Source organism: Mustela erminea, chromosome 17 (assembly GCF_009829155.1).
Source record: "Mustela erminea isolate mMusErm1 chromosome 17, mMusErm1.Pri, whole genome shotgun sequence".
In the NCBI taxonomy this organism is placed as follows: Eukaryota; Metazoa; Chordata; class Mammalia; order Carnivora; family Mustelidae; genus Mustela; species Mustela erminea.
This window is the reverse complement of record NC_045630.1, coordinates 28,842,157-28,863,014: the sequence shown is the minus strand read 5'-3', so window position 1 is coordinate 28,863,014 and position 20,858 is coordinate 28,842,157. Positions and strand designations below refer to the sequence as shown.

Below are 20,858 nucleotides of genomic sequence, written 5' to 3'. Positions count from 1 at the left end.
TGTTAATGCCTGGCAAGGAGGATAATTTGCCAAATCAGTTTCAACCAGAATGAGTTTCATTTCCATTCAGAGAGCAATATGGGTAGTCTAAACTAAAATACCTGGTGATATCACTGTACTACTTGTGCTGAGTCTCATATGAAGAAGAGTTGGTTCTGGGATAAAAGCTCAGTGCGGGTGGAGGGGAGAAACTCAATCAGCGAGATTAGAAAATTAATCTAAATAAAATGTTGAGGAACAGACCATTCAGAATCTAGAAGGCACTTTCTACTAGATTTCTAGCTGGTCCATTTATCTCATGCTTTTTCCTCTGCCTCCTGCAGACCAACACATTATAATTTTAAACATAATTATACAATCTCAGGATGGCTTTAATTTCCTCCCCATTTATATTTTTTCTTTCATTTTTGAAAAATTATTACCTTTACCAGTATGGAACTATAGACTATGAAGCATAAATTAATACAATTATGACTAGCCAGATAGTTAAACTGAACTGAATTTAAACTTCTAAGAATTGGTTTCTTTACAATTCCTTTTTTCAATTTTGTATAAGACCAAGGACAAATTATTTGATACTCCTCATTTGAAAAATGCGGGTAATATTTACACTGGAATAAGCTTTTAAAAGTTATTTAAGAATCTCTAGTAGAGTTTTATATTTTTCATACCCATCTCAAATGGCGAGCACAAGCCAAGTAAAGGAAAACAAGACAACAGAAACGTTTTGTTTGAAGTATTACGTTACAGAAGAAATATTCAAGCATCAAATTTATAAAACACAAAAATGCTTATCAGTCAAATGTGAATAGTGTTTTGGTTCTCCTTCAATCTGTATTACCTATCTACACTACTAGCTACCAACTTGCAGTACTTGCAGTATTTATCAACTGGTATTATCTATCATTTTTAACCCACCATCCCAGTAGTAATGGGATGAAAAAAACTAGGTGGGGGAGAACCCTGGGAAAATCACATAAACACCTCGCTAAGCTTCAATCTTCTCTATAAAATGTAAATAATGATCATTGGATCTCATGAGGAGTATAAAGATTCAATGAGATAATAAGTATTTATGAACACTGATGTGCTCTTCCAAGCACTTGACAGTACACACTGAATCAACTGTAATAATTGATATTCCAAGACAAAAGTCTAAAATATTAGTCAACTCTTCAAACAGATGAACATTTCCATTTCCATAGATGTCTCCAGATACCTTACTTCCTGTCTGTATCATGAAAGTAAATGATACTGGCTATTCTACCTTGAAGTATCACATCAGGATGAGAGAAACCATGAATACAAAAACCTCTAGAAAAGTGTGGGATACAAAGGAAATATAAAGTGTTATTTCTTTTACTCAGAACATTTTATTCCTTTTCTCCCTATGGGATACATTTGACGTTTATGGTGTACCACTATTTTTCAGGCTCTATGCCTAGCGTTTTACATGGGCTGTCTCATTAGATCCTAACAACATGATTATTATTATCTTCATCTTATGGATGAGACACCAAAGCTTTGAGATGCTAACTTTAAAAATCTTGCTGAATCAGGTCCCACAGGTCATGCCCAGGCAGCCTCCCTGCTAACCTTTGCACTCACCCCTCAGGACTCAATACAATTCCTCGAACTAGATTGTTGGATCAAGTGAACTGAAAATGCTTGTATGACAGAGCACTATTCTAGTGTGAGAAATTATGGGAGTCTCTACAATATTTTCTTTTTAGACGATTTCTTGTAATAGTACTCCTGACTTTTTATGAATAACATCTTCTAATGGCAGCACAATATTGACCAATTCTACCCAAGCAAACGAATATTTGGCATTCTTCTTCTATTTCCCTTAAAAAAAAAAAAAAAAAGTAAAGAGGATTCCTCAACTACCTGTGGCCTCATAGGAATAAGGGTCAGTACTACCATACTGATTTCCTTCAGCATCAAGGAATTACAACACTTCAGAAAGACATTACCAAACCACAGGATGCTCTAACCACCCCAGTCGATTCTCCCTAGGGAGCCATCAATTAAGAAGCTGTTCATTTTCTAACTCCTATTTTATACTCTTATATGTACATGTATTTAGTCATGAATGATACATAATTTTCCTTTGTACATTTTAATAAATGGTATCATAATACATTTCAGCCACATTTTTTTAAATTCAGTGTTACGTTCCTGAGACCTGTCCACCTTGTTATATATAGACTAGTCTGTTCCTCTTTAACCTCTGTATGGTATCCCATTGTGACGGCTAGTGTTAGGAGTCTGCACGACAGGGGTATGGTACTCAGTTAGTCAATTAGATACTAACGTAGGTGTTGCTGTGAAGGAATGCTACAGATGTGGTTAACATCTACAACCAGTTTACTTTAAGCATTATCCTCAATAATCTGGGTAGGCTTCATTTAATCAGCCAAAAAGCCTTTAGAATAAAACTAAGGTTTTCCTAAGGAAGATGACATTCTGCCTGTGGACCGCAGTATAAGCTTCTAGCCTGCCAACCTGCCTACAGATTTCAGACTTCCCAGCCTTCAGAATCAAGTAAGCCAATTTCTTCACTTCCTCTGAGTGGCATTTAGATGGTTTACAAGTTCTGGCTAATATGAAGTATGGAGCAAGGACTGTACATGTCTCCTTGTACACAGGTATGAAGAAATTACCTAAACAAAGAATTGCTGAAGCACAGGGTTTGTGACAGATTTTTCAATTTTGTTAGATACCACCAGACAGGTGTACCTGAGTGGCTCAGTAGGTTAAGCATCTGCCTTCAGCTCAGGTCATGATCCTTGGGTCCCAGGATCGAGCCCTGCATGGGACTCCCTGCTCAGTGGGAAGTCTGCTTCTCCCTCTCCCTCTGCCCCCCTTCCCCTGCACACTTGACTCTCACTCTCCCTCACTTGCTCACTCCCTCTCAAATAAACAAAACCTTAAAAAAAAAAAAAAAGACACCGCCAAATACTTTGGAGAAAGCGGCTGCAACATGTGCTCCTACTACAACCACTGTATGAAAATACTATGCTACCACACTCGAACCAATACTCGTCATAAGTGGAAAACAGTACCTGTTGTAAAATAAACCTTCACTGTCTCCCCTGTCAGCATTAAAAAAGTACACATGACTGGAAATATCTAAGTAGGAGAGGAGAAATGATGAAAGGTAGTTTACCGTATATTACAATGGTTTTAGGCTCAACTATCTGTCATAGATTAAGGTTATCAGAGATTATTATCCTTAACAGTAGGATAGGGCACCAAAAGCCTGGCTATTTCCCATAATGAACCAGGTTTAGACTCTGGCCACTCTGTCCCCTGCCTCCAATCATTGTGCTCCAAGGCACAATGGCCTCTGGGCTGTTCTCAGAACAGGTCAAACCCATTCTCACCACGGGGATTTTGTACTTGTTCTCCTTCTGCCTGAAGACTCTCTTCCTGGATACCCACCCACGAGTCTCAGCACCAAACCTCTGAGACACTTTGTTCTGCTTGCCTCCTAATGTCCGGTAGCACCTCCAGCCTTCCCTTCTCTCCAGCTCTGTGCTTCTCTTACTTCAAAAGGCTGTTCGCTACCTCACAGGATACAACACATCAGTTTACTGCTGCCTTTGTAGGAACTGCATATAAAAGGCCAAGGACAACCTGTACCATCAAGGATGTGCCTTGATCATTTAATGTACTCAGCAGCAGCAGCAGTTTTCGAGTACTGTTGTTCTTTAAGACACATATGTGCTCATGGACGAATCGGCTGCATGATGTGCCCCCAGCTCACTGGAACCTACTCAACAGACACAGTGACCCAGGAGGCCAGTTAGCTACGAAAATCAGGCGTGAGGTGATCCACCGCTTGCAACTTCATTACCTCAAAGTAACAGCTCCAACAGAGGGTCAAAACAGAGCTCCAACAGAGCTGTAAGGCTCTGCCCTATAACTACAAGTCATAATTAACTTCCAAAATCTGAAAATGTCAGTGTTTTCCTTTTAGGGAATAGGAACAGGAATAGGAAGGAATTTTGCCTTCCTAATCCTATGTTTCTCCAAGTTGATTTTTAAATTACTTTTTAAGTACCAAACAGTAATGTGGCCCTTAAAAAAGTACCTTATTGGGCACAATATACCTGAGTGGCTCGGTAGGTTAAGCCTCTGCCTTTGGCTCAGGTCATGATCCCAGAGTCCTGGGATCGAGTCCCACATCAGGCTCCCTGCTCAGCGGGTAGCCTGTTTCTCCCTCTCCTCCCTGCTCCTGTCCTCTCTCATTATCTCTGTCTCTCTCTCTCTCCAATAAATAAAAAGTCTTAAAAAAAAAAAAAGTACCTTGTTAGGGGCACTTGGGTGGTTTAGTCAGCTAAGCAACTGGCTCTTGGTTTTGGCTCAGGTCATAATCTCAGGATCCTGGGATCAGCCCTCACGTCAGGTTTGGTGCTCAGTGCAAACTCTGCTCATCCCTCTCCCTCTGCTCCTCCCCACCCCCCAAAATAAAAAAATAAAATCTTAAAAAAAAAAAAAGAGCACCTTGTTAGAAATACCTCAAATGTCCACCAACTGGTGAACAGATGAACATGGTACATCCATAAGTGATTATTCAGCCATAAAAAGGAATAAAGTATCAATACACACAACACAGATGAACACCATGCTAAGTGAAAGAGTCACAAAAGACCACATATGATTCAATTTATATGAAATACCTAGTAAGACAGAAATATATTAGAGGTTGCCTGGGGCTTAGAATGAGAATGAGGAATGATGGCAACGATCACAAAGGACTTTTTGGCATGATGAAAATGTTATAAAACTGGATTGTGGTGATGGTTACACAATTCTGTAAATTTACTGAAACAAATCACGGAATTGTACACTTAAAAGTAGTGAATTTTTTTACTGAATTATACCTCAATTAAGTTTTAGTTGTTGTTTTTTTTTAAAAGGAAAAAAACAGCTATAACAAAAGCCCTTGACTCTTAACGTTCCAGGCTGCTAAGGGCTCAGGCTTTAAACCCTTAATGCTATTGAATGCCGCAAAGTTATGTGTCTTTGTTCATTCCTTGGCTGTTCCCAACTAGCCTGCCCACGGAGAGCCAGGTGTACTGAGATGCAGGTCATGTACTGTGCTTTGTGAACACTGGCCCAGCACCATCCAGAAAAGTGCTACTGGTCTGCATGCATTTTCCCATGTGGCTGTTAGCAGCAACTTCCCCTCCTAGAGTGATAATCAATTAGATCCATTAGTAGAAGTAAATAACCCAGCTATTTTGAGAACAATCTACTGCTGGGTTAGCAGTTGCCTTTCCAGCTATGACTGGGGAAAAAGTTTGGCAAATGTCTCTCCAGGAAAAAAAAAAAAGTCGTTTCTGTGTCCTTTTATAAGGATAGTTTCATAGGAAATCTTTAGCTCACAGAGAAAATTCACCATCAAAGTTTCTCTCTGACTTAAAAGTTGTCTTGCCTGCATTCTTCCTTTTCTTTCTTCTCTTCCTCCTTATCCAAGCTTTGGTTTATAAGTAATTATTTCTGCAAAATGGTCCTTCAGAATGCAAAGGGCATGCCAGAAATGAAGCCATTACACCCTCAGAGTTACATGGCTCCATTCCTTGGGACATCCTGAGCACTGGGCCAGTGACCAGCAACACACAGGGCTAGCTTTGGGCTTAGCTTCTCCTGAAAGAATATTCTCTGAATGTTCTAAAAGCACCTACTAGATCATGAGCTCCTTAAGAACCAACCGAGAGGGGCACCTGGGTGGCTCAGTGGGTTAGGCCTCTGCCTTCGGCTCAGGTCATGATCTCAGGGTCCTGGGATCAAGCCCCGTATCGGGCTCTCTGCTCAGCAGGGAGACTGCTTCCCTCTCTCTCTCTGCCTGTCTCTCTGCCTGCTTGTGATCTCTCTCTCTGTCAAATAAATAAGTAAAATCTTAAAAAAAAAAAAGAACCAACCGAGATGAGAATCAGTATGATCATCCAGAAAACTATGTATTCCTACCTCTTAAGATACACTACTAGAAGCAATAACATCTTCATGACCTTTTGTTTCAGATTTCCTTGACAAACTCCACTTCTCTAGTCTCTACTCACTTAGGCAGCAGGAATTGTTCTGAAGCAAAAGCAAAGTTAAGCAAAACAAAAAGATCCCACACTGGCAGGATAAAGTAAGAAGTGTGCTCTTATAATTTTCAAGGCTTTGCATGAAATTATGAACCCTGTCAAGAAAATTAAGTCCCAGCACTATTCCACCCAGTAAATAGTGTAAGAATCTAGATACTCAATTGTTTTGTTTTGTTTTAATTATGAAGGGAGAACCATGTTACAGGCAATCTGAGTCCATGACCATCCTTGTTAAAGTAACTTGAAGAAAAAGTAATGACCTAAATCCTGCTCAACACTACATAGTTTATTTCTATTTTAAATACTAGACAAAAGTTTTACATTTGTCTGTAGAATTATTTGAAACCACTTTCCTTCTAGTTTAAGTGCAGACAATTACACTGGGTCCAAGGTCCAACAGGTGATCTATATATGTATATATAACTCCATAGAGATACGTATTTCTTGGCAGTGCCAAGAAAGCTTTTGGGGCTAAAAGCAGGCATTCTTAGCCTTGGCAATTAGCAAGCTATCAGACACTGTAACAATGTCTGGCCCACACTGGCCTCAATTGGACAAGGGATTTGGGGATCCTGCCCCAGATTTGAAGCAACTTTTGGACCTTGCACTTCAGAGGGAGTAGTACTTAGGAGAATGAAGTAAAAACCACACTTCCTGAAATTCCAACTATGATGAAATCTGTATCCATTTTTGCTTGGTTCCCAGAGATGCATGTTCCTACTTAGAAGAATAGAAACACAATCCTCCCTACAGCTACAGTACCAAGAGGACTACCACATAACTCTCAATAGGAATCTGAAAATGGGCCTCTTCTGGTATTATCCTATGGGGGGGGGGGTGCAGGAAGGGTATTGTGGCAAATACAAGATAATGTGTACTTAAGTTTCATTCCACTAACTCTGTAAAGTCCTTCTCATGTTTGGGCCTTTCAAACAACTATACATATGTGTGTGTGTTTAACTTTATTACATACCTACAGTGAACAGTGAACCCAGTCTTATGCTGGACATACAGAACACAAAGATGAATAAGAAAACCATTCTAGCCCTTGAAAATGCATGGTCTAATAGGGAGACAGGTATAAAAAAAAGTACCAAGGCAATCCAGACTGACATGGTGAAAATAAGAAATGCAAACATCTTTAATATTACTTGAATATCATGGGATCAGGAGGGAGACAAACCATAAGAGACTCTTAATGTCACAAAACAAACTGAGGGTGGCTGGGGGTAGGGGGGTAGGGACAGGGTCATGGGGTTATAGACATTGGGGAGGGTATGTGCTATGGTGAGTGCTGTGAAGTGTGTAAACCTGGCGATTCACAGACCTGTACCCCTGGGGCTAATAATACATTATGTTTATTAAAAAATTAAAAATTAAAAAAATATATATATATATCACTTGAATATCACTTAGAAATATATAACTTTGGGGCACCTGGGTGGCTCAGTTGTTAAGTGTCTGCCTTCAGCTCAGGTCAGGATCCTGGCTGGGGTCCTGGGATTGAGCCCCCCATCGGACTCCCTGCTTGGTGGGAAGCCTGCTTCTCCCTCTCCCACTCCCCCTACTTGTGTTCCCTCTCTCGCTGTCTCTCTGTCAAACAAATAAATAAAATCTTCTAAAAAAAAAAGAAATATGTAACTTTATCACAGATAAATGGTTATCTATTAAGGGAACAGCAATTAAGTTACTGGGTCTCAATCAGCTGTCAACAGATAAATACTTAGAAAGCTATAGAGGACACTGGACTATTTGGTTGAGTGTTCCTACCTGCCTACTTACTATTTTTAAAAGGTGTGTCGTGGAATAAAAAGCAAGCAATGAATTACAGGAGAGAATGTCTCACGTGCTGGGCTGTATTTGTTTAGAAAGCGCTTACAGTACTTAAGAGGGAACAGGAATTGTACTAGATCAAGGTAAACTACTGACTTCATATACAAGTGACATTATTTTTGTAATTCACTAGTTGTTTCCAAATACTATTCTTATATCATATCTCAAATAATTCTAGTTGAACTTCCCTCACCCAGACCCTGTGAGATGAGTCATTTTGTTTTCCATTAAAACTGCAACCCTGGGTCACCTGGGTGGCTCAGTCAGTTAAGCATTCAGCATCCAACTCTTGATTTGGCTCAGGTCATGATCTCAAGGTTGTGGGATCGAGCCCTGCGCCAGGGTCCAATGCTCAGTGTGGAGCCTACTTAGGATTCCTTCCCTTTGCCCTCCCCCCACTCACACTCTCTCTAAATAAATCTTAAAAAAACCAAACCAAACTGTAGCCCCTGCAACTGAGAAATATTGTTCAGAAACCTAATTTAAAAATACTTCAAGCTCATTACATATAGTTAGTTCTCAGATACCAGTAAGGGGAATCAAAACTTCTAATTTTTTTTTTTGCTTTTCTCATGTGATTCTCTCTTACTCAATTTTTCAAAGACTTCTTACAACTTGCCTTAAAACCTCTTGAACTGGGGCGCCTGGGTGGCTCAGTGGGTTAAGCCGCTGCCTTCGGCTCAGGTCATGATCTCTGGGTCCTGGGATCGAGTCCCACATCAGGCTCTCTGCTCAGCGGGGAGCCTGCTTCCCTTCCTCTCTCTCTCTCTGCCTACTTGTGATCTCTCTCTCTCTCTCTCTCTCTCTGTCAAATAAATAAATAAATAAATCTTTAAAAAAAAAAAAAAAACCTCTTGAACTTAACTTGCACATACATTTATTTTTTTCTTTCTTCCAATAGTAAGACAAAACAAAGCCCAAAGAACTGAACTGGTAAAGGCAGGACCCCTCTGAGGAAGAGGGTGGGGAGAGGAGCAAGGAAACACAATTGATACAGGCTAGCCAAGGGAAAGCAGAAAGGTTGGACAGACTAAAACCTTGGCATTGTTGTCCTGTCATAAGCTATAAACTCTAGAAAAGCACAGACTGTTTTGTTTTTTTTCTCCAGTGTGGTTCCTAGTGGTGACCACAGTGCTTGGTGCAACTGCGGTGCATAAAAAAATAGTTGGGAGAATGAATGTGGATAGTAAGCTTGACACATCCATAACAGATGCTCAAAACATCACAGCCATTATTACCAGTGCTAGCTCAGTCCCCCTGGCCACCAAGTTGAGGATTTTAGCTACAACTGTGTGATAAGCATAGATCTTCAGTATTTATTCAAGAAATTGTTCTGACTTCTCCTGTGCTCCAGCACAGTGAGGGATTAAGAAGGGAAAAAAAACCCTCAAGAAGTGTACAGCTCATTGACAGAAAAATTTGTGCCAATGATTTCAATGCTATTCTTTTATCAAATATTTACTCAGCTCTGCCTCTATGTCAGTCACTCTATTAGATACCCGGGATACGCAGTAAACAAAATAGATGAAAATCAATGCTTTCATAGTGGCTACACTCCAGTAAACACATGCTACTACTGCTAACACACTCTTCTAAGAGCTTTCATGTATTACAACGTTCAATCTTCACAATAACAAGCGGTAGGTACTACTATTGTCCTTATTTTATAGATGAGAAAACTGAAGCACAACGTCAAATGGAGGAATATGACATTAAGTACATACAAAAATCCAGGATAAGAAAGAATGGACTGGTTAGCTGAATAAGCGATCTTCTCAAAGAGCGCAACAATTGGACTAAGTGTCCTATAAGGACAATGTTTTGCATGTTTAAAGTGTGTTTACACACTTAGAAATATACACTAGTGTCAGACATAGTTGACGTCCTGCACCTCAAGCTGCTCCGAGTGTAAGGTGAAGCCCATGATAAAATAAACCATTTGGTCAATACATTCAGAGTTTTATTTAAAAAAAAAAAAAACACACATAGGGGCACCTGGCTGGCTCAGTCGGTAAAGTATGCGACTCCTGATTTCAGAGTTGTGAGTTCAAGCCCACGTTGGGCATATGACTTAATTTAAAATAATGTGTGTGTGTGTGTGTGTGTGTGCACGTGCATGCATATATATATATGTACACACAGACGTAATATATAAATATATACATATATAATTACAGCACTTAAGTTAAAGGAATTATCATTATCATTTTCCTGATTTTCTTTTACCACCTGAGCTTCTGTGGCCAGATAAGATTGGTCTGTTAGCCTGGGTCTCAGAGGCAGTAAACCTATACCTGGTAAGAATATGAAGGTGGCCAGGGTTTTCTTCTGCACAGCTTTCCCCTCCCCATACAGGCAGAGGCTTTCCTCCTGCTTACTCAGGAAGGGGCTGCTTCAGTCTGAAGGCTGAAGAGAAGCACTTAGGCTGGTAGACAGTTCACCTAAGATCTGCTCTGACTCCCAACTCCAAACTTCATTACTTATTATTCTACACAATGTGTTCTCATCATCTGAACTTTTAGTTTTATTTCTGACAGGTTATAATGACCACTTCTATACCTTTTCTTGTCCTTGTTATTACTACTTTTATACCTTTCAAGAATACAGCTGTACCTAGAGGGATCGGCTTCTTGCAACATCAGTAACAAGACTCTTAAGCGATAGGTGTAAAAACTGGAATTTGGAGGGTTCTCAGTTTTGTTGCATTCTTTTCCGCTGTATTCATAGTCTCTTAGTAAATGTTAAAAATGCATTCCCATAAGTAGTAATTAAGAGAAAAACAGCAAGATTTTAAATTAGACTTATCTTTGAAAGATTAGTTTGCAAAACAGAGGTTAAAAAATGGTACATTTTAGCTTAGTTTTCAAAACTTTTTACCCACCAAAGTGGTGTATCAATTTCTGCTTTTTTAAACCTTAAAGTTATAAAAGTAATCCACACAAAGAAACTGTAAACACTATAGAAGATAGAGTAAAGTGATTAAATAAAAGTCTCCCTCCCCTTCCCTATAGTTTAACCATTGCTATACTTCCATACTTTTAGTAAAGAAATTGCTATTGTTTAGGGACTTTTCAACCTCAAAGCACCAAATAAAAAGCTTAACCAACAAACCTGAGGCCATCTTTACCCCCAGGCTGCTCTCCTTAAAGCACATGTAGCTCCTGAAGGCTGTGAGCCATCAGTCAGATCTCTGAGGGGTGCTCATTTGTTTTGCTCCTTGGATTAGGAATAACTTCTGGTAATATTTTTCATTTATTTTTGAAAAAAAGAGGAACCAGCAACTTTTTATCTCATTTACACCAGTCTCACCAGTATCCATAAGGACTTGAGGCAGCTGTTAAAACCAGAACACAGTCTCTAAAATAACCATCAACCAAAAAAACAGACTTAAGGTCTGGAAAACAGAAATAGGCATTCAAAATCAAGGCTGAGGAAAGTATAAATAAAAGTACACAGGTCTAAAGAGCCTGTAATAATTACAGGGCTGTAATTATTCTGTACACATCTCTAAGTACAAAGTTTATGGGGGAAGTTACACCCAATAGCAGAAGACATGAAATCTCAGGTATTGTCCCAGTCAATGTCCATAAGCTACTATACATTATAGCTATACATGTTTTACTTAAAAAAAAAAAAAAAAAAAGAAAAGAAAAAGAAAACCTGTATAGTTTATACAAAAAGAAGTCGCTTTAAAAGACCTACTTCATTAGTTAGGGTTCGGGAAAGATGCATTCCCACAAAATCAGATTAAGCATAATTTACGGCATGTTTTCCGGAGGGCATTTTTCAACATGTAGCAAACATGCTTTAAATTGTACCTACTCTTTGACCCACAACTCCGTTCTGGGCACTGAGTTTAAGGAAAACATCCCAGATTTGTGCAAAGCTTTACCTATAATGATGTTTACTGCGGTGTTTTAAGGGGACTGGATCAATAAATTGTTGACAAAGAACACAGTGCTGTGGAGTCAGCAAGCCAATGATGCACCGGATACTGAAGACACAGAGATGGACAAAAACTATCGAAAAGTGTGACAGTAAGAGTTAATAGTGTACTCTCTGGGTTGTGAGATCCAGATGACTTTTAACTTTCACTGTGAATAGTGACAGAAATTTTGGAAAATTCTCTTGTATCAGGAAAAAACAGTTTTAAAAATCCTCTGAGATTAAAATCAACACACACAAAGAATAAAATATGAAAGTGGTAAATGCTAAGAAGTAGGATTTGGGGGATTTGTTCTCAAGCATGTACAATCTAAGTGGGGCAAAAGACCCAAATTAAAACTGTCATTTCCTTCACAAAGTAGAAGTCTTGAAACCTTTTGATTTAACTGTTACTCACTGAAATTCTTTTTTAAAAACTAGTCTATTCAAAGGGATAAAGAAGATATGGTCCATATATACAATGGAATATTAGGCCTCAATCAGAAAGGATGAATACACGATTTTTATATGAACATAGACAGGACTGGAGGAGATAATGCTAAGTGAAATAAGTCAAGCAGAGAGAGTCAATTATCATATGGTTTCATTTACTTGTGGAGCATAAGGAATAACATGGAAGACATTAGAAGGAAAGAAAAAGTGAATTGGAGGAAATCGGAGAGGAAGATGAAACATGAGAGGCTGTGGACTCTGAGAAACAAGCCGAGGGTGCTGAAGTGGGGGCGTGGGGGGATAGGTGAGCCTGGTGGTGGGTATTAAGGAGGGCACATATTGCATGGAGCACTGGCTGTGGTGCATAAGCAGTGAATCCTGGAACACTGAAAAAATAAAATTAAATTAAAAAAATAAAAAAACTAGTCTATTGTGCCTATAACATAAAGCAGGTACATTTTCAAGAAAAGTCATGCAAAAAGAAAGGGAAAGCTACTTTAATACTCAAATGAACAAGAAAATTCAATTAACCATAACTCTGCACCCTCTCCCCCAGCATTATAGTTTGTTAAAACCTGGCTCATCTATGCCCTCAAAACCCCTTGTGCAATAAAATCTTTTGATGTGTTCAACTATGACAGTTTTTTAGTCTATTAAACTTAAATTTATGTTTTATTCTACTGAGTACCACAGTTGTATGGCCTCTCTCAGACCCATGTTCCCTAGTTCGAGATTCTACTTTCTGACAGGAGTTGGGCTCCCTGCTGCGGTTGCAGACATCCAACCTGCAAACCTGGAGAAAACAGTTTTGTTTTGAATTTTAAAATTTTATTTGCATACACCCACAAGGGTGGCCAAAATTAAAAGGAAAAAAAAATCAACTGTTGCCAAGGATGAGTTACTGAACTCTGGTACAACCACTTTGGAAAACTGCTTGGCAGTTTCTGCCAAAGCTAAATACTCAAATACCTTATAACCCAGCAACTCCACTCCTGTGTATATACTCAAGAGAAATGAGGGTCTATACCCACCAGACATGGACTAGAGTGTTCACAGCTGCACTATTCACAGTAACGTGGAGTAGTCTGAAAACAATCAAGAGAACAGATAAATCATGATGTACTTGCACAGTGCAATACTGCACAGTAGTAAAAAGGAGTTACAACTACTCTGACAGGGGCATGTCTTACAACACACTGGGTGAAAGATGGCACATGAAATAGGGCCCAACTAATCAGTGCTTAGAAGTTAAGGAGAGTAGTTATCTTGGAGGTAACACAGTGACTGGAAGGGGGCACAAAAGGGACTTCAGAGAGGCTGGTCATGGCCTGCATCTTGCTCTGTGTGCTAGTTATACACACATGTTCAGTTTGTTGATGATTTTGTGAGCTACATACATCAAAGCACACCTTTCAATATGTTTATTATAGTCCAATAAAAAGTTTAAGAAATATATTTGCAAATGTCAACAAGTAATTTCAATTAATATTTGTGTAGTTTTTATAATAATTTTTACTTTTGAACTGCAGAATAAATAACTGTGTGGAATGCTGATAAAAACAAAAGTCCAATTTGTTGAAATTCCATGCACATTAGGTTTCCCCTGCAGGTCTGCCTTTGGCTCATTACAACACAAGTGCTAGGCAAGAATTAATGCCCAATACTGGAATAATGCCACCAATGTAAACTCAAAAGCAAGCTGGTGTCACCTGGCCAAGTGGTCCCAGCTTCCCAAGCTTCATCATAAAGGACACCACTCTGTCTACATACCAATAATGGTATCATAGTTCTAAAACCTCTTTCTAATCAGGAAAAAATGTTATGACAAAAAGACAACCATTATTTGTCTTTGTATTTTCATTCTACCAGACAAAAAGCTATAATACTGGGCTGTTCAGTACAATAATTGATACTTGGCAACTCTTTCTGTTGCTACGTGGCACCTGATTCTTACTGTCCTTTTTTACAGTCATCATGGAACCAAGAGCAAGTTGTCTGGGCTTCTGCAAATCCCATTTTGTCTTCAGCATACCTGAAGAAAGTAGTATTATGGGAACAGATGAAGATATCAAACACTGTATATAGCTACAGCAATAAACACACAAGGCAATTGGAACCTTTGCAAGCTAGACCTTTATACCACAGTCTGCACTGGAAGCCATCTAGGCAGGGACATTTATTTCCATATCCCCAATTAAACCCAAGTCCAGAAAATTAAAAATAAATAAATAAATAAATAAACAAAACCTAGTACACATGCTGAGATACTTGTCTGACTTGATAAAAGAATAAAAGTAACTCATTTTTTAATTAAACAAATTTTTGTTCAAAACAAAGATGATGAACAAAATGGCAGAAAATTCTGGTGATATTTTAGATCACCAAACTATGAAAAGGCCTTTGATTTATGCATTTGTTGACCACTAGAAACTAAACTACTGTACAAAAAGGAGATGAATGGAGGCTGGCAGGGTAAATGACATGTGGACACTGTTCCCTCCTAGACTTTTGGGTGTCAGTTTCTTCCCAGTAAACAAAATCCACATCCACCTTGAGGGTTGGTGTATACTTAGAATGAAACAAATGCTCTATGGAAAGTGTCAAGGGAGGTGGGGGAGCCTAGCACAGGTATTCACTAAATAAATACATGTTCATATAATCAACAAACTCACATACTTACTACCTGCCAGTAACCATTCAGAATATAACCAAGCCAAGCTCCTCTCCTTAGGGAGCTCACATTGTAGTTGGAGAGGATGAGAGATAAACGAGTCTGTTATACAGAGTATCATAAGATACTAAGCACTACGTGGGAAAGGTAAAGTCAGTGGGAATGGAAGATGGATGGCAATTTTATTTTAAAGAGTTGTTTGAGCAGGTGACATTTAAACAAAGACTTACCTACCCCTTCCCCCCTTTTTAAGTGACTTTCTCCCCCTTTACTGCTGCTTATTTAGCAAGGGTAATGTAGGTACAGGATGGATGACATCATACCCATACCTCCTCAACTTCCTAAGACTTTGGCAATTCTAACTTCTAGGAAGTTAATTAAGGATATGTTTCTCTCTCTCTCTCTTTTTAACTTTACTTCTTCCTTGTACCACTAAAACATGTACTCATCAGAAAACCATGTGAAATCACAAGCAAGCACTAAGGGCAAATTATGGGCATACTATGTAGAGATGTAGAGACCGGGATCGATCTTTGGCTGAACTCTAATTAGCAACAGTAACATTACTTGACATTTTGGGGGTTATTATCATACTATTTTTTTGTGAAGCCATAAAACACACATCCTCCTGGGATTCAGTATGGATCTCCAGTAATCAATTGTCTAAGGACACATTCTAGAGAACTCAGCAAACGTGTAAATAAATACTGAAGGATATTTGATACTACATTACAGAGAATTACACTAGTTTATAATTCCTCACTTTTTCCAGAGAATTTATTCTTTTATTTCAAAGTTGAATAAATTTGAGTATTCAAAAAAAAAATCTAAAATCCATACTAACAGGTCATTAAATCTCATTTCCAGGTTCTATTGTCAACAAACCTGGTTAGGTTATGTTTCTATGAGTAAAACACTGTAGGTTATTAGGTAACATAAAGGAAATCTCTTAAAAAAAAAAAAACTAGATTCAGTCAGTTAAGCATCTAACTCTTGATTTATGCTTAGGTCATGATCTCAGGGTCATGAGATTGAGCCCCTCATCCAGGCTCCATGCTAGGCATGGAGCCTGCTTAAGATTTTCTCTCTCCCTCACCCCCTCTACCCTCCTCCCTCCCTCTCTCAAAATAAAATGAGTAAACAAATTAAATAAAATAACTAGAGTCATCACACTGCAGGAATTTTACCACATTAAGCTTAAATTGTTTTCAGCTTTAGTTGTCAGGGGGTGGGATAGGGAAGAACTCAACGAAGAGGTGGTGAAGTTGTTCAGGCTTTCAATCAGACCCGTGAATGTAAGATTTCACTATGCATTTCCATCATAGCCAATGCATGAGCCAGCACTGTGCCCTTCATAGACTATATATAAACTTTCTGTCTGGAGCTATAAATTCTTTTACCACCATTCAACATAAAAAACACAATCCAAAAACATTAAAGAAAAAATGGTGATTAAAGTCACAATTGACAAACACTCATGAGCTTTTAATGTTTTAAGACACCTGGAAACGGAAAGTAGTCAGTAACTAGTCTCCGATGTTCACTTTAACTTTGCAAAGTATGAAAATGATTTGCACTGCCTAATGTCTATAAATATGTATAACCCAAACTTGAAATCTGCACTTTTGCCTCTTGTCCCAGTTCTTTAGGGTTGGCACTGGTGGCACTATAATTCACTTGAGTACAGCCCCTCCACTGAGTCATTGGTTAAAGTAAAACAAGTGGGAGAAAAGTAAAAGAAGTGGGAGAAAAAGCAAAGAGCTACTTCAGAGCATCTGATTGCTTGTCTCAAACTGATCTACTAACCCAGACTGGAGAGATATATGTGCCTGTCTTCTTGGAGGCAACTTAGGTGTTCACATGTTTTTGTGCCCCACTAGATACTAAGACTGCCTGAAATCTGCAATGATCTGCATTCCTCAATTACATAGTTTTTCCTTAACTGACAGTCATCAGAGTAGCTCCAATTCCCCAAATCTAAGACAGTCTTATTAACACACTGTCAACACCTCACACTGTCTGCCGCACTATCTTCAGGATTATTGAAATATTAACAATCAACAATTTCTGGGATTTCTAAAAATTGCTCTATCAAGACAACACAGTTACTCACTGAGACCAAAAATGCCGTGTTAAATGCATATACCGTATGTATCCAAAGGGTGTAATTCACGTTACCTATTTGTGTATCCAGATGAAGGGACTCAATTATATCGAACCCCAAGGATACATTATGAATATATTTTCATGCTCTTCTTTATTCTTATCCTACAACAGTCCATAAGCCTCTCTGATTTCAGGAATTCACTCTAGAAACCAATTTCAGGGTTAAAAAAAAAAAAATCTATACAAGTGACCAAACTGTTGGCTTTAAAAATTGCTACAAATAAATTGGGAGAACTTGTGTCCAATGAACCTACGCCGGATTAAAACAAAAGTTGTTTTGTAGTGTGTGAATAGCCAGTGATTAAGCACGTATCTTATCTCAACTGGAACGCATTTACAAGTACTTAAACTGGCCACTATCCTACATCTGGAAAACCGCCTTCACGAGAAACTCAAGTTAAGGGAATGACCGTCAACGCTTTCCTGCAGGTTAGGTCCATTTTACTGGGACTTTGCGGAGCTGTCGGTGTGTCCAGGCGGAGCGGCTCGGAACGCCGCACGCGGCAGGGTCCCCGAGGGCGGCGGCTAAGGCCGGCAGCCCGCGGAGCCCCCCAGAGGCGCCCCTGGCGCGGCGCTCGCCCCCGACCCCGCGCGCAGGAACTGGGCGCTGCTCGCGCGCCGGGAGAGCTCGGGCACAGCGGCCACACCTGCGCGTCTCCGACCTCGAGGGGCAGCCGACGGGAGGACGCGGCCCTCAGGGAGGGGACAGACCCCACCCCACGCCCCCCTTTCTCCGACGCCCTCCCGACACGCTGGGCTGTGAAACGTACGGCTAGCAAGGCAGCTCCAGCGCGGGGAGGGGAACGGGGGAGGGTGTTCCGCGTTAAGTCCGCTCCTCGCCCCGACCCTCCCCCGGCGACGACCGCGAGCCGCGGCGCGGCCTCCCCGCTTCCCGCAGCCCCAAACTCCGACCCCCGTCCACGGGTCCCGGGCCTCCCCGCACCCCCAGCCGCGCCCCGCCCCCGGTCCCCGGGCCTCCCGCCCTCAAATCCCGAGGTCCCGGGCTCGCTTACCCGGCAGGTGCTCTCCGCGAGCGGGTTCACCTCCTCCGGGCCCCGTGACAGGGCTGCAGCCGTCCGGCGGGCGAACGCGGGAGGACGCTGCCGAGTCTCGTGGCCGCCCGACTCTGGGCTGCGGGAGCGCCGGGGCGCGGATGAAGGGCCCTCGAAGGTCGGCTGCTGCCACAGCCTTCGGCTTCGAAATGCTGGCGCGCTCCTCCGCCGCCAAAATTTCCAAACTTGTAGCGCAGCCACCACCCCTGAGGAGCTGAGGAGACGCAGCCGGACCCCGCTGGGGGGGTGGGGCTGCCCCCTGAGGCGTGCGGGGTGGGCGGGGCCAGGTAGGCGGACACCCACCTGGCGGCCGAGTGGGCGGGGCAGAGAGGCCGGGGCGGGCCGGGAGGAGGGTAGCCGGGCCGAGTGGGCGGGGCGTCCCCATCTGAGGCGCCCCAGGCTCGTCTGCTATCCCTTGCCTTTTTGCTGCGGTGGAAGAGCTCCCGGTGACGATGCTACCCGGATCCCGCGAGGCGTCAGTACCTCGTGATGAATGCTGTTCTACTTGGACAGAGCCCGCACGGGGGCGGGGGAGGGGGGAGGGCGGTGGGTCCCCGAGACCCACGCTTTCCGCGGGCGCCCCTCCCTGCTGCCTTTTGGGGACTGCAGGAAGAGGGTCTCATGTCCCACAGTTGTATGGATTTCCCTGTTTGACCCCCTGTCCTGCTCACCCCACTCGCTGACCTCAAAGATCTGTGGGATGCTAGGGCATGGTCTCCCATAGATGGAGAAAGGGGCTGCCGGGGTGCCTGGGTAGCTCAGTGGGTTGGGCCTCTGCCTTTGGCTTGGGTCATGATCTCAGGGCCCTGGGATTGAGCCCCCATCTGGCTCTCTGCTCAGCAGGGAGCCTGCTTCCCCCTCTCTCTCTGCCTGCCTCTCTGCCTGCTTGTGATCTCTATCAAATAAATAAATAAATAAAATCTTAAAAAAAAATTAAAAAGAAAGAAAAGAAAGGGGCTGCCACCTGTAATTATGGAAACTTGGCTGTTCGTTTTTAAACTTTAAGAACGACCTTTAACTCAATGTAATATAGCTGTGCTATTCATGAGATGGTTACTAGGTTTAGAAAACCGCGGTGAGCTTAGGTGTTGTGGAGATAACTCCTTTTCAGCACTCGATGTGTTCTGTCTCCACCCCAGCCCCAGCCCAGATCCCAAGGATCCAGACCAGGCTTCTCCCAACAGGAACCCTGGCTTACTACCTGAGACATCCTCCCAATAAGGAGGTCTAATTCTAGTTTTTAAAAGCTTCCATTTGTGTGCAGTTGCATCTTTTATGAGATGTTAGGATATAAAGCTTCTAAACTGCTTTTGCGATAAAAGTTCAATTGGAAATGCACACGAAGAAGATGCCGCGCGGCCCAGGACGCAAAGAGAATGAGATACGGCTGGACTTAGAACAGAAACAACCACTTGGACTCTGGGACAATGTTACCACGTTTTGCAAGTTGTAAAACATCATGCTTGGGAACCAAAAGATTATATATGTTCTTGGGTGTTGGTTTCAGGCGGCGGAATCAGCTGTCTCCTTCCTTAACAGATTTCTAGCGTTTGACTCCTAAGATTTGCCAAATGGGTTTCATTTGCCATATTGAGATGAACTTATGACCTTATAATTACCACCAATATGTATTAGGCTCTTCGAGTATGTCTGCTGGTTTTCATTTAAGCTTGAAAATCCTTGCTTTAGGGCGCCTGGGTGGCTCAGTTGGTTAAGCAACTGTCTCTCTCTCTCTCTCTCTCTCTCTCAATCAAATAACTAAACAAAAATTTTTAAAAAGGGGGCGCCTGGGTGGCTCAGTGGGTTAAACCTCTGCCTTCAGCTTAGGTCATGGTCTCAGGGTCCTGGGATTAAGTCCCGCATTGGGCTCTCTGCTCAGCAGGGGAACTGCTTCCTCCTTTCTCTCTGCCTGCCTCTCTGCCTACTTGTGATCTCTGCCTGTCAAATAATAAACAAAATCTTAAAAACAAACAAACAATCAAACAAAAAAACCTGCTTTTGAAAAAAGAAAAAAAAAACTAACCTAAAAAAAAAAAAAAAAGAAAGAAGATCCCTGCCTTAACTTTGCTGGTCACCTTTTGTCATAGCACTCACCTCTGTGCCTTCTGATGAATGGGTCATTTCACTCACTGCTGCAAGCCAGGCAACCAAGGAGCTAGAAAGAGAGCAGAGACTTAACCTTTATTTAAAAAAAAATTTTTTTTTAATTTTTTCATTAACATATAGTGTATTATTAGCCCCGGGGTACAGGTCTGTGAATCGCCAGATTTACGCACTTCACAGCACTCACCATAGCACATACCCTCCCCAATGTCCATAACCCAAACACCCTCTCCCTCCCCTCTCCCCCCAGCAACCCTCAGTTTGTTTTTTGAGATTAAGAGTCTCTGATGGTTTGTCTCCCTCCTGATCCCATCTTGTTTCATTTATTCTCTTCCTACCCCCCAAGCCCCCCACATTGCCTCTCAACCTCCTCATATCAGGGAGATCATATGATAGTTGTATTTCTCTGATTGATTTATCTTGCTCAGAATAATGCCTTCTAGTTCCATCCACATTGTCACAAATGTCAAGATTTCATTTCTTTTGATGGCTGCATAGTATTCCATTTTATCTGTCTATCTATATACATGTATAGATATGTATCTATATATGTAT

The 20,858-nt window shown here is 41.3% G+C and overlaps 1 protein-coding gene across 1 annotated transcript in view; it reads right to left on the bottom strand.

The window, feature by feature from the left end:
- LOC116575903 (basic proline-rich protein-like) overlaps positions 1 to 18,585 on the bottom strand; it is a 76,404-nt gene extending 57,819 nt beyond the window's left edge. The window contains exon 1 of the mRNA XM_032317539.1: positions 18,162 to 18,585. Within this exon, the coding sequence (XP_032173430.1) occupies positions 18,162 to 18,585 (424 nt within the window). The remainder of the gene's footprint in view (positions 1 to 18,161) is intronic.
- Positions 18,586 to 20,858: the final 2,273 nt, after the last annotated feature.